Source organism: Zasmidium cellare (genome assembly GCF_010093935.1).
Source record: "Zasmidium cellare ATCC 36951 unplaced genomic scaffold M409scaffold_1, whole genome shotgun sequence".
Taxonomy (NCBI): domain Eukaryota; kingdom Fungi; phylum Ascomycota; class Dothideomycetes; order Mycosphaerellales; family Mycosphaerellaceae; genus Zasmidium; species Zasmidium cellare.
In genome coordinates, this window is record NW_022986945.1 from 805,144 (window position 1) to 817,234 (window position 12,091).

The 12,091-nt window shown below is 53.7% G+C and overlaps 6 protein-coding genes across 6 annotated transcripts; 3 read left to right on the top strand and 3 right to left on the bottom strand.

Annotated features, from left to right (window-relative positions):
* Window positions 1-82: 82 nt before the first annotated feature.
* On the top strand, window positions 83-1,243 carry M409DRAFT_15971 (uncharacterized protein; the record flags this gene model as incomplete). The annotated part of the gene is made up of 3 exons (XM_033803428.1): window positions 83-174; window positions 242-403; window positions 460-1,243. 3 exons carry the CDS (start codon window positions 83-85, stop codon window positions 1,241-1,243), a joined length of 1,038 nt encoding a protein of 345 aa, XP_033674586.1.
* A 276-nt stretch (window positions 1,244-1,519) lies between these two features.
* M409DRAFT_61988 (uncharacterized protein) lies at window positions 1,520-3,307 on the bottom strand (the record flags this gene model as incomplete). Its single annotated transcript, XM_033814970.1, has 4 exons — window positions 1,520-2,173; window positions 2,221-3,037; window positions 3,092-3,135; window positions 3,188-3,307. 4 exons carry the CDS (start codon window positions 3,305-3,307, stop codon window positions 1,520-1,522), a joined length of 1,635 nt encoding a protein of 544 aa, XP_033674587.1.
* A 909-nt stretch (window positions 3,308-4,216) lies between these two features.
* M409DRAFT_61989 (uncharacterized protein) lies at window positions 4,217-6,050 on the top strand (the record flags this gene model as incomplete). The annotated part of the gene is made up of 5 exons (XM_033814971.1): window positions 4,217-4,492; window positions 4,545-4,817; window positions 4,872-5,450; window positions 5,509-5,875; window positions 5,929-6,050. 5 exons carry the CDS (start codon window positions 4,217-4,219, stop codon window positions 6,048-6,050), a joined length of 1,617 nt encoding a protein of 538 aa, XP_033674588.1.
* Window positions 6,051-6,081: 31 nt separating this feature from the next.
* Window positions 6,082-6,708, bottom strand: M409DRAFT_61990 (uncharacterized protein; the record flags this gene model as incomplete). Its single annotated transcript, XM_033814972.1, has 2 exons — window positions 6,082-6,393; window positions 6,445-6,708. The coding sequence occupies 2 exons, from the start codon at window positions 6,706-6,708 to the stop codon at window positions 6,082-6,084; spliced, it is 576 nt and encodes a 191-aa protein (XP_033674589.1).
* A 2,827-nt stretch (window positions 6,709-9,535) lies between these two features.
* M409DRAFT_15975 (uncharacterized protein) lies at window positions 9,536-11,092 on the top strand (the record flags this gene model as incomplete). Its single annotated transcript, XM_033803429.1, has 1 exon — window positions 9,536-11,092. The coding sequence occupies one exon, from the start codon at window positions 9,536-9,538 to the stop codon at window positions 11,090-11,092; it is 1,557 nt and encodes a 518-aa protein (XP_033674590.1).
* A 49-nt stretch (window positions 11,093-11,141) lies between these two features.
* On the bottom strand, window positions 11,142-12,056 carry M409DRAFT_48640 (uncharacterized protein; the record flags this gene model as incomplete). Its single annotated transcript, XM_033811004.1, has 1 exon — window positions 11,142-12,056. The coding sequence occupies one exon, from the start codon at window positions 12,054-12,056 to the stop codon at window positions 11,142-11,144; it is 915 nt and encodes a 304-aa protein (XP_033674591.1).
* Window positions 12,057-12,091: the final 35 nt, after the last annotated feature.

The following is a 12,091-nucleotide window of genomic DNA, read 5'->3' on the forward strand; positions in this document are numbered from 1 at the left end:
TCTGCGCTCGTACAAAAGCTGCACTTCCGGCAGCCAGTACGAACACAACTGCTGCTCACATCCTTCGCCAACACTTCCGCAGATGATTTATCGCGACAGCTGCAGCAGACTCGAGCTTTATGACGACTTGTACAAGAACATCCTGATCGGTAGCGACGAGTCTACCGACTGGGAGTGAGTCCGCCCGTGGCTGTTTGCAATGGACTATAGTGCCAACGACATCGCTGACATTCCATCGCAGTCCTCATCGGCCACCGCCCAGTCCACCTCGACAGTTCCTAGCGCCTTGGTGCATAGAGAAGTACTTCGGTCTGGCTCCACCATTTTTCGACCCCGACCTCCACGTCTACGACCACTACGCACGTTCCCGCGAGATGGGCTCCAAGCGCGACCACGAAGGCCGGTGAGTTGCGCCGCACCACTTGAAACACTTCATCATAGACTGACGCAACCATCTAGCATGGTCGAGGACGTGAAGTCCCAAGCCGACTCTCGAGCTGACTCTGTGCATGGAGAGAACATGTCGAAGAGCAGCGAGGGTGCGGCATCTCAGACCTCTACGCCAGCACCACCCTCAAGCGACAGCAGCTCTCAAGCTCAGGCGAAGAGTACTCCAAGTGGCTCCACCACCTCTTCAGCACCACCAGGCCCACAGATCCCAAATTACAAGCAGGTCGCCAATGCCACCCGCACCGTCGCCGCCGCCGCCGCCGGACCCTCGCAGTCAGTCAGCAGTGCTGGCACCACCTTCAGCCAGCCTGCATCCGCCGTGCCACCCCAGAACACTAGCCCAATGCCATTCCACCAGCTCCTCTTCCACGCTCTCCATCACTCCAACATCATCATCGCCACCCTCTCCACCTACTTCTCCCAAGACGCCCTCCTCCGCGATTTCATCAACGACAAGCGCAACGCTCTAGGCCTCACTGACCAGCACTACAGCACCGCCTACGCGCTGACCGTAGCCAGAAACCAGCTGAAGGAGTGTCGCGGTAGTCTGATGAACTCAGACAAGATCGCCGAGTTTCAGAAGAGGGGCTGCTTCCTCACGTTCTGTCTGGCTATGGATCGATTGGGAGTGATGGTGGACATCGTCGAGGATGCCTGCGTGCGGCGCACTATGGTCACCACGCCGAACATCGCGGTCTTGAAGAGTGCATGGGAGGAGTGTATGGGCCTTCGCAATGGCACGCGCGAGCATGAGGCTTGGCAGCTGTGCTGGGACATGACCAACGGTCGTTGAGGTGCTCGGCTCTACATTGCGAGACTTAGACGCAGACGCTGCGTGACAGGACACTAGGGGAGTTCTTTGAGGTAACAGAGGCTCTTTGCACGGCAGCAAGCGCTGCTAGGGCATGGGACTTTCTTCCAGCAGATGGATAAGACGAGGAAAATCCAAAGTCAAGAGACGTATGGAGATCGAGTTTCTCTGTACACTGTTTGAGGTGACCTCTTCAACGTAACGTTCATTCCTTTGTGCTCCATCACATCATACACCCTCGCAGTGCCCAAGCGTCAATCACCCACTCATCCTTGCCGCCTCGGCAGCAAGTCCAGCATACCTCTTCGCCATCAACCTCCTGAAAGCCTTCCCAAAAGCAATGAATACCACAGCAAAACCCGTGATTACAAAGCTCAGCACACCAACCAGAATAAACGCGTTCTGCTGACCCATGCCATCAATCCATGGCTGGATGCCCCAGGTGATGGCAAACCCCACAATATTCCTGATCAGAATGATCGTTGTGACGGCTTGCGTATCGATGTCCTTGTAGCAATCGACGATATACGCAATCGAGACCGTCCCACCGACACTCAGTCCAAAGCCAACGAAGCCCGTACCAATGATAGGCACGATCCAATGCAAGCCATGAGCGGATGTGACGCCATACATGACAAGGCCGCAGGGCATGATCAGCGCGCTGGGGATGAAAGCCCAGAGGCGGAACTCGGGCTCCCTCCAGCCGCGATTGCGGGTGCTGAGGTACAGAGTCAGACGGTCGTTGAGAGGTCCTGAGAAGTATGCGCCGAAGAGGGAGCCGATCATGGGGAAGATCCAGATGAGGCCGAGGTCGCTGCTGGAAAAGAGGTAGGGCGGTCGGGCGAAGACTTCGGCTATCGTGGTTCCCATTACAGCGAGCCAGGAGACACAGGTGCCGTAGTTGATGCCGCACTGTGAGAGAGTTAGTGTGGAACGAGTGGTGGGAGGAGGTGAATTACCCAGAGGACGGCTGGGAACATCGAGAGTTGGAGTGGACGGTAGAATTCTCGGCATACTTCGATCCAGGAGTGAGGGAAGATCTTCCAGAGGGTAAATTGGAGGGTCCAGGAGTCGGACTCGAAGACTTCGCCTGCTATGAGGCCACGTGTAGTTTCTCTCTGCAGCTCAGCGCCGACATCTTTGTCCATCTCCTTCACTTTCAAGGAGGCAGAGCCAAGAGATCTACGACGCTGTTCATCCCCGACGTTCTCCAGGGACACGACTTGACCTTCCTGGGCATCGAAAGAGCGGACAAAGTGCGTCTCCTCGAACGTGAAGTAAAACAACACCAGCAGCGCCCCAGTCAAAATCGCACCCCATTGATAAATCCACCTCCACCCCTGATCAACAGTCATGTAGCCCGCACAAATCGGTCCAACAAAGGATCCAAACGCCAACCCAAAAACATAATACCCCAACTTCGAACCCCTCTCATGCGCAAAATAGACATCCGAGATCGAAATCGCAACCAACGCCTCAAAGGGCGCGGCCCCTAGGCCCAGAATGACGTGCGCGCCCTGGTAATCCCCGATGCTGCGCGAGAAGATCATCCAGATCTCGGAGGCGAGGACGAGGACGAGAGTCCAGATGTAGATGGAGCGGCGGCCGAGTTTGTTGGAGAGGGGTACGAAGAAGACGTTCCCGACGCCGAGGAGGAGGAGCGTGATGGCTTGGCCGATGTTGAGGTTTGTTATGGGGGTGCGGTAGGCTTCGGTTAGGTTGAGGTAGATTACGGATTCCCAGTTTGTGAGAGCGCCGAGGAGGGAGGAGTAGGCTCTGATGAATGTCAGCGGCGATTCGTGGCTTGCTTGTTGGAGAGGATATTCTTACACTAGCAAGAATAAATGGTAGGCTTTTCGCCATTTGGACCATCGCTTTTGTAAATGTCAGTGACTGTAGCGGCGCCTATAACTATGGCAATCTCACCAGTGGATCCATGAGATCTGAAGACGGCGTCGGCAAAAGCAAGATGTCGCGAGGAGCGCCAGCCTGGCGAGAGCCCTCTACCAAGTAGACAGTGCCAGGAACAACATCGTAGTCAGACATAGAATCTGCAGGCACTTCAACTGCGATGGGGGCCATGGTTCGGATAAACACAGAACTGCTCGAAACGTATGCACGAGATCACTCATCCACGGTCCCAGGCGATTGATATATCCTGTCAACTCCTCCAGACGAAAGAGATGGACATGATTGCCGGGCAACGAGGCGCCTCCAGACCTCGTGCCATTCCAGCTGAGATGTTCGGCAGTTCATTGGGATGGCTATAGAGATAAGGCTTCCCCTCTTTGTTGGTCTTGAGTTGTTGTATCAAGCGAACAAGATGTAGTTGATACAGAAAGGGGTGTCCGTGCAGCGCTATACCCGGTTAGTTCAACCGCCTTTTAGCGTCTGCCAGAAGTCGCTGCATGGGTCAGATTGACCTCCCGTGAATCAGCAATACTCTCGATGTCCGCTCAAAGAAGGACCTCAATCCCCATTACTGCGGAGCCGTTAAAGCATGTTCGTATGCAATTAACACACAGTCGATTGTGAAAAGTCGGAGAGATGCGTAGAGCACAAAATCGACTGTTTGGAAAAGACCAAGGTCAAGTTAACATCAGTGCTACGACTTCTGTCAATCGCGACTGAAGTGAATGAAACATGAATTTCGCGCCAACTCTAGACCTAACCCTCCTTCCCTCCACGCACGCAGCCACCGCCACTATACCTAATGAACAGAGGCGTCGCCGGGTGGAGAATCGAACTGCCGTATTACACGCCTATCTGAGACGCATCGTGAGGGCGGGCGGAATCAGGCCTTCGCGCGGATCCCGCTCTGGAAACATGGCATCCTCTTCAAGTAGGTCCGTCTTGCTCAGCCAGCTTGCCCGTATCATACACCTACTCGCGTATCTCTGACAAGACTCTACCCTACCTCTCTTATCGTTCCCATCCATCGCGATCACTTGCACCATGACCATCAAGCAGGACTACAAGGCTATTGCTCAAGGAAAGCGGGAGCAACGAGATAGCCTGATTCCATCAGAATGGCGAATCGAATCACCATCAAAAGCGGTCCAGAACGTGCTGGACCTTCCAGCGAAGTGCGGCCTATTAAGCAGCAAGGAGTTGACGATCACTTCGGACCATGATGCTGTCGACCTACTGGAGAATATCAGGACGAAGAAGTATTCAGCAGAGGAAGTCACTCGGGCTTTCTGCAAACGAGCAGCTATAGCGCAGCAGCTGGTATGTAGAGTCTTTCGATGTCTATTGTGAATAAACCTGACCAAGACTACAGACCAACTGCTTGACCGAGATATTCTTTGACGAGGCCATTGAACGTGCAAAGATTCTCGACCGAGAACAAGCTGCTAACCCAAACCTGCCATTGAGACCCTTGCATGGACTGCCCATCTCTATCAAGGACTCATTCAGGGTACCTGGTGTGGACTCGACGACCGGCCTGATTTGCTGGGCAAATGAACCCGATACTTTGTACTCATCCTTGCCTAGGCTTCTTCTTGACCTTGGAGCTGTGTTATATTGCAAGACCAATGTTCCACAGACTATGGTAACTCCCAAGTGGTTCTGCTATCCATGCGATCGAATGCTGATCAGCCACTAGATGACAGCGGACTCTGACAACAACGTATTCGGCCGCACTCTCAACCCAAACAACTTGACTCTGACCGCGGGCGGATCGTCAGGCGGCGAAGGAGCTTTGATCGCACTCAGAGGCAGTCTTCTTGGAGTGGGCACGGACATCGCTGGCAGCATTCGAATTCCAAGCATTTGCAATGGCATTTACGGCTTCAGGCCCAGCGCAAGCATTGTACCTTACGGCGGCCAACGTTCACCAGCACCAGCAGGAATACCGGGCATCTCCCCAGTGGCAGGACCTATGGTAACATCCCTTCGTTCCTGCACGTATTTCATGAAGACCATCATGGAGGCGCAGCCGTGGCGCTATGATCCAGCATGTCTGCATCGACCGTGGACAGGGCAGCTTGCCGCTCAAAAGCTTCGTATTGGTGTGGTGTCTCGCGATGGTCTTTTCACACCGTGGCCACCAGTCAGACGCAACATCGCGGAGTCAGCTCGCAAGTTGGGAGATGCCGGAGTCGAAATTGTTAATCTTTCGCTGCCAGATGTGGGAGAGGCGGTCGACACAATCATGCGAATGTTCTCACTCGATGGTAGCAAGGTCTGTCTCTCAACCAAAGGTATGCTTTCCTGCCGGGTTGTACTGACAAAGATAATAGTTCATACAAAATTTACTCGCATCCGGTGGCGAGCCTGAAGTGCGTTCTGTGCGCAACATCAACCTTGCAGGTATCCCAAGCGCAAACCTGGAAGACTACTTCAAGCTCAACGCGGCAAGATCGCGGATACAACAGGTGTATCACAACCTCTGGCTTGATAACAGATTAGACGCCATTGTGCTACCGCCTGCGCCTACAACAGCAACCCCCTTGGACCAATGGGGTCCCATCTCATACACTGCGCTTTGGAACTTATTGGACTACCCAGCCGTTATCATCCCTACTGGAAAGGTGCAACCTGTTGACGAGGCAGACTCTGTGGAGCATGCGATTCATGGTGAACGTGATCGACGTAACTACCAGTTGTGTAAGTGAGCCAACAACTCTGGCTGAAAGTCCACTGACTCTCTATTGCTACAGATACAGGACCAACCGAATTTGCCAACGCACCGCTCGCTGTGCAAGTAGTCGGGATGAAACAAGAAGACGAAGAATTGACACAGGTGGCAGCTGTGATTGACAAGATCCTGAACTCGACATAGCCCAACAGAATGCACACTTCTATTTGCATTTTCATATCTTCGCACTGATATCCTTCGCTGCTTCACCCGGAAAGTTCGTCAGACGATACGCATCGATTATGATCCTGCCCTTGTGCATTGAGAGGACCCCGATACCGAAAACTCCATTCATCCAGTCGTATGGTCCAGGCCCGGCGTCAAACTGTAACCTCGTAAACCAATCTACATCGGACTGTGCCATCGTACTCGGCTCTCCTTTCGCAAAGAGATCCTCTTTCTGGGGAGAGAATATGCCTTTTGACCGGACGTAGATATAATGTCCATCGTGCGTTTTGAGGGTGTAACGAGCGTCTAGTCGCATGTACTGAGATCGTCAGTCGACAATATGTCAGTCTTCGGGTACAGATATGCCTACATCTGTACCTTTCACCATCGTTCCCCAATCTGCACCGCTCATATGTTGAATCGTGCCATCAATTTTTGGTCCTTTCACTGTCCCTCCTACAATCGGCATGATCATTCTCGAATTCGTGCCGCCAAAAGGTGCACCGACTAGATGATTCTCCTTGGCCATTTCGCAGTCCAGTCGATAGATGAACTCCATGCCTGGTATCTTCATTTTGATGTTTTCGGTGGAATAGTCATTTCCGGGTGAAGATTGGGATCTGCTGGAAGTCATGATGTAGTTGACGATAAAGGTACTTTCTGACCTTCGAGCGACCTGTGTAATGGTCAAAGGATTGAAGATATCGAATATGCCTCATGAAGTCCCAGAGACCCCGGCACAGACCCCGGCATTCACCTCGGCCTGTACCTTCCGCTTCAGGAGCGGAACGCTCCCGTAATTTTATCGACAACTCCTCTCCACGGACTCCACCTCTTCCGCGACATCAACCACCATCCGACCTCTCACCACGTTACACAAGAGCCTGGTCGTTCGCCAAGTCATGACTGGCGTGCCATGTTCGCTAGCTTCCAGGCTACGGCAGATGGGTTGACGCATGTCACTCAGCGAGCCAAGTTGACTCGGTCTGATAGCGGATGCTTACCATGTGCGAAGACACTGGCCATTATCAAGACGAGCAGGGCTAACGAGACATAGGCAGGCGAAAGCGTAAGAAGTGCGACAACGTGAAGCCCCGATGCGGTCGCTGCTGCAACAGCCACAAACACGATCTGTGCATTTGGCCGTCGGCCAGGAGAGCGCGTTCAGTTGGCTGTGCGGAGATCAAATCACCGCTTGCTGGCCGAGAGCTCGATGGGCTGTCACCTTCGAGTCTTTCTCCCAGCCTTGAGGTCGCCATAAGGTCTCCAACGCCTGGTCTGAGCGATTTGAGACTAGTGGATTTGCCGCCAGCACCTCTGCCAGAGATCGTTACCACTATTTCGCCGTATGTATCAAGAAGCCATCAGCTATCATTGCACGAACATTGACTTATTCTCCAGTGGATTGTCCTTCGCTGCGCTGCTGAAGATCTCTTTGGCATTCCAGCACCGCGTCCTGACCCGGGAACATGAGTTCGAAGGATCATTGTTCCTTCTTGGGTTTGAGGCTCACCAGCATCATCCGGCTCTACTCCATGCCTGGATAGCCTCAAGTGTAGCTGTGACATCGCCATCGACGCCCAAGTGGAAACATCAGGCCCTGGTGCACCATGTGCACGCTGTCGAGGGTCTTCGAAAAGCAATCGAAGCCGGCAGTACTGATTGGGAATGGCAAAGAGCAACTATGCTGATGCTACACATATTCGAAGTAAGGACTCATGTCAATGCAAAAGCTGTGTACTGACCTTCTGCAGCTACATGGACTCCGACATCCGATGATGCGAGTTTCCACCAGCCATCTGAATGCAGCCCACATGCTCTTTAGTAGCAGCTTCCAGACCACGCCGCCATCCACCACTCATGATGCTATACTCCTAGAAGGTTACATCTTGAGGACAACTCTGAACTGCTTAGTTCAGTCACCGTCCGGCTTGCCAATCAATCATGTTGAAACGATGACACGACGCTTGGCGACGGGCCTAAAAGCCATCGATCGAACCTTGACATGGCAACATTGTCCTTGGGTTGGGCCAATTGGATCGAAACTATTGGACATCATGTATAGGCTGTCGTGGCTCGCTCATCGGATGCCACTCAGCGACAAAGAAAAGATCGAAGCAATAGCGATATCCGACTACCTAGCCGCTGGAAACGTGCCGCCGTGGGCTGGAGGCTCACCTCCAAGCGACTCTACTCAACGCCGCCAGATCGAGCTCACCTCAAGACTGCATTGGCATGCGTCGTCCCTGCTGGCCGATCTTGTCCGGGGTGTTGACTTTCAAGCCTGCGCGTGCTCGACTAGTCCGCATTTCCAGGAGGGCTTGACCATAGTCGCTGAGCTTTGCCAGGCAGATGTGTTGCAAGCTGTGTTGGTATGGCCATTGGTGACCCTGAGCATAGCCATCGACACTCATGGTCAGATGAGATTGTTCAAAGCTGTGGCTGCGAAAGCTCTGGATGCCTCTGGTCTCATAGCAGGGGAACGGATCTCTGCTTTGGTGGAAGGAGTATTCCAGTTGCGACTCTCAGCAGTCGACACGTTGTCAGCGAAAGATGTGCTTGGCTTCATAGCCAGCTCGGGCGTGCTGTTCTAGTGGATTCTGCCTTGAGAGCTGCACTTGGGTGTGTGAAAGCATAGCGGTTTATCGCACCCTCGTTACCCGCTTCGATGAAGCACTGAAGAGTAGAATGGATGATGATGAGGAGGAAGTTTGATGGCCGACCTGAATGGGAGAGAAATTACTATACCGCACAGACCATGGCCGTTGATATCCAACGGCTGGTCGACGCTGCCGAACCCACTTCACCTCTTGCTGTCTTACCCAGCCTCATCAATTTCGCTGCAGTTCTTCCGGACTCACAGGCAACTATCATGCGTGACAAGAAGGATTCATTCAGATACAGCCAATCAGAGTGCTCAAAATCCGAGCCAGCAAACCAGATGATGCTGGAAATACGCTAATGCCGGTTCCCGCGTGCTCTTCCACAGCGCGGCTGAAGCTTCGCTGACCTCAATGTCTCTGGTCAGCCGTGGGAAAAGCCCGAGACTTGACACCGCGGCCCTTTTGCCATGTAGATGACGCCCCTTCGCCTGGAATTCGACAATCTCTAACAGGACGGATCAGACGGGATTATGGCGATAAGGAAAAGTACCCAGCAAGCCGGCGATGGGCAGGTACAGCTCGTGAAGCCGAAGTCCAAGAACAAGACAAAGGGTGGCTGTCGGACGTGTAAAGTCCGCAAAGTGAAATGCGATGAGGGACGTCCTTGTTGTCATCGGTGCCAATCGACTGGAAGGATTTGTGAGGGATATGGCATATGTGAGCAGATTCCATCGGCAGCGCCGAGAATATGTATGGTGTGCAGCAAACGTTCGGATCTGACGCCATTCTGTAGGGGGTGGTGGGGATGCAGACAGCCACTACACGGCACGTCAGGAGACTTTCGACGTGTATCGATGCATGGGGCTGTCATCCAGCCTGGCCAATACCAGCCCGGACGAGAAGCTGTACTTTGAGTGGTACAGGTCGCGAACGACGATCAAGCTCCCAGGCGTCTTCGGCTCGGGCTTCTGGGAGGTGCTGGCCATCCAAGCCAGCCACAGCGAATCGGCGGCATTGCATGCCATCCTGGCGGTAGGATGTGCGCACAAGCGACTGCCCAAGATAGCTCCTGTGGGCACGAGTCCCGACGACAGCTCGCCGGACAAGCAGGAACAGTTCATGCTGCTGCACTACAGCAGGGCTATCGCTGACGTGCAGAAATGCTTCTCTGTGACGGACCGGGCGTCTGTGCGTGTGGTGTTGATCGTGTGTATGCTTTTCGTCATCTTAGAATTCATGCGAGGGCATATCAAATCCGGGGTCCGACATCTTGAGTATGGCGTGAAGGTCATCAACAGCTTTGAAGCTCGCCAGATCATCAGCCCTGCCAATGAGGTGTCGTCTTCCTCGCGGGACACTATCGACAAGTGGCTCCTCTGTGCCTTCTCGAGGCTCAACCTCCAGGCCATCTTGTTCGGTCAGATCTCTGCATCTCGGCCAGCTGCCTGGCAAATCTCCATTGCTCCACCACTGACGGATAGATTCGACTCCATCCCGCACGCCAGAGATACCCTCGACGATATACTCATCCAGGTCCTAGAGCTCACCGAGCGGGGCCTGCAGAAAGAAGTTACCTCTCCAGGGAATGAGCTGCACTTCGAGTTGGTGAAGCGTCAGCGCCACTTGCAGTCAGATCTTTCATACTGGATCGATACTCTTCAGGCTTCGAAAGAAGACCTTCACACCAAATATGGATTTCTTGCACCCGTTGCGTATCAGAGCCTGGTGACCCGCTACACTGCTGCCAAGATCATGGCGGATAGATCACTCGATCATGGCAACGAAGGGTCATATGACCGCTCTACAAGCGATTTTCGGAGCATCATCGCAGAGTCGATCAAGACGTGGAAGTTCTGCATGTCGAAAGCGTTTGCGAGTACAAGATATGCGTTGAGTTCCCCTACCCGTGATATCTCTGTATTCCCTGCTGACTTGTATGGTTGCATCAGACATAGAGCAGATGTTGCTCCCTTCGTGGTGGACGGTGCATGGATCTGGCCGCTGTACTATCTCGCGATCAAATGCCGCGTCCGCAGGCTTCGACTACAAGCCGTCAAGCTTCTTGGATCAACGTACAGTATGGAAGCTGTTTGCGATTCGGCGACGGCCGCTGCGGTTGCACAAGAGATTGTCGAGATTGAAGAGCCTGGACTGTGGAGTAGTGATCCATTTGCCGGTGGCTTCTATTTCCTCGACGAACCACGGGCAGACGAGTTGATGCCGCCTGCTATCCCGGCTCAGTCCAGGCTCTTTGATGTCCAGGTCGTATTGCCAGACTCACCTGCTGATATGACGAGTCTGTCATGTAAACGTAAAATGGGCGAATCGGAATACGAGATTCTGTCACGGGAATACGACTCCCTCTCGCAATGTTGGACCAACAAGTCTGTCGCGGAAGAGAAGTTTATGGATTGAACACCGGTTGAGTGAAGTTTTGCACACCTACTAGTACGGCACCACCGCCTCACACGACCTGGCCCTCGAGTTCCTTCTCCGTCCAATCCCACAGCTTCTCCGCGATCTCAACATGACCCTCCTGGAGCTTCTCCTGATAAAGCACTCCCACCGGCTCATAATACGCCCCACTCACCAGACCAGACGCCCCAGCCGCCCAGAGCTGATTCTTCACACCCTCATCAACAGGCACAATCTTCGTCGGCACCACCTCCTTCTGCAAATACCGGATCTGCTCATCCCCGGGCTCCCGCGAAAACAGCGCCGTGCCAACTTCCCCCGGATGCAGCGAGATGGTCGTGAACTGAGGGAAGTGCTTCGCGACCTGCTCCGCGTAGAGCATATTCGCGAATTTGCTCTGCACGTAGCGCATGATCGGGCTCGCGCCTTCGACGGTTTTGAAGGTTTCGAATTCGAGAACTTGCTTGGGACCCAATCTCCAGCCTATCGAAGTCAGGATCAAGACTCTCACATCTGCGTCTGCTGCGCTTTTGACGAGCAGAGGAGCCAGGAGTTTGAGCAGCAACGCATGCCCGAGATGATTCGTGCCCATATGGATCTCATATCCATCTTCCGTCAGGGCAGGCGGATGTCCGAAAATGCCTGCATTCAGCATGAGGACATCAAGTCTCGACGCCTCGGAAAGGAACTTCTTCGCGGCAGCTTTGATCGACTCGAAAGATCCTAGATCCAGGGCGAGAGCTTTGATGTTCGCGTTTGGGGAAACGGCTTTGATTTCTGCGACGGCGGCTTCTGCTTTCTCGGTGCTGCGGGCGGTGATCCAGAGTTCGGAGGGGTTGTGTTTTGAGAGTTCGAGCGCGGATTTTTGGCCAAGGCCTGAGTTGGCTCCGGTGATGAGGATGACTTTGCCGGAGAGGGAGGGGATGTCGGTGGAGGGGTTGAAAGGGATGCCTTTGTTTGGCATTTTGCTCGATGAGGGAGTGGGATGCGGTGGTGGTG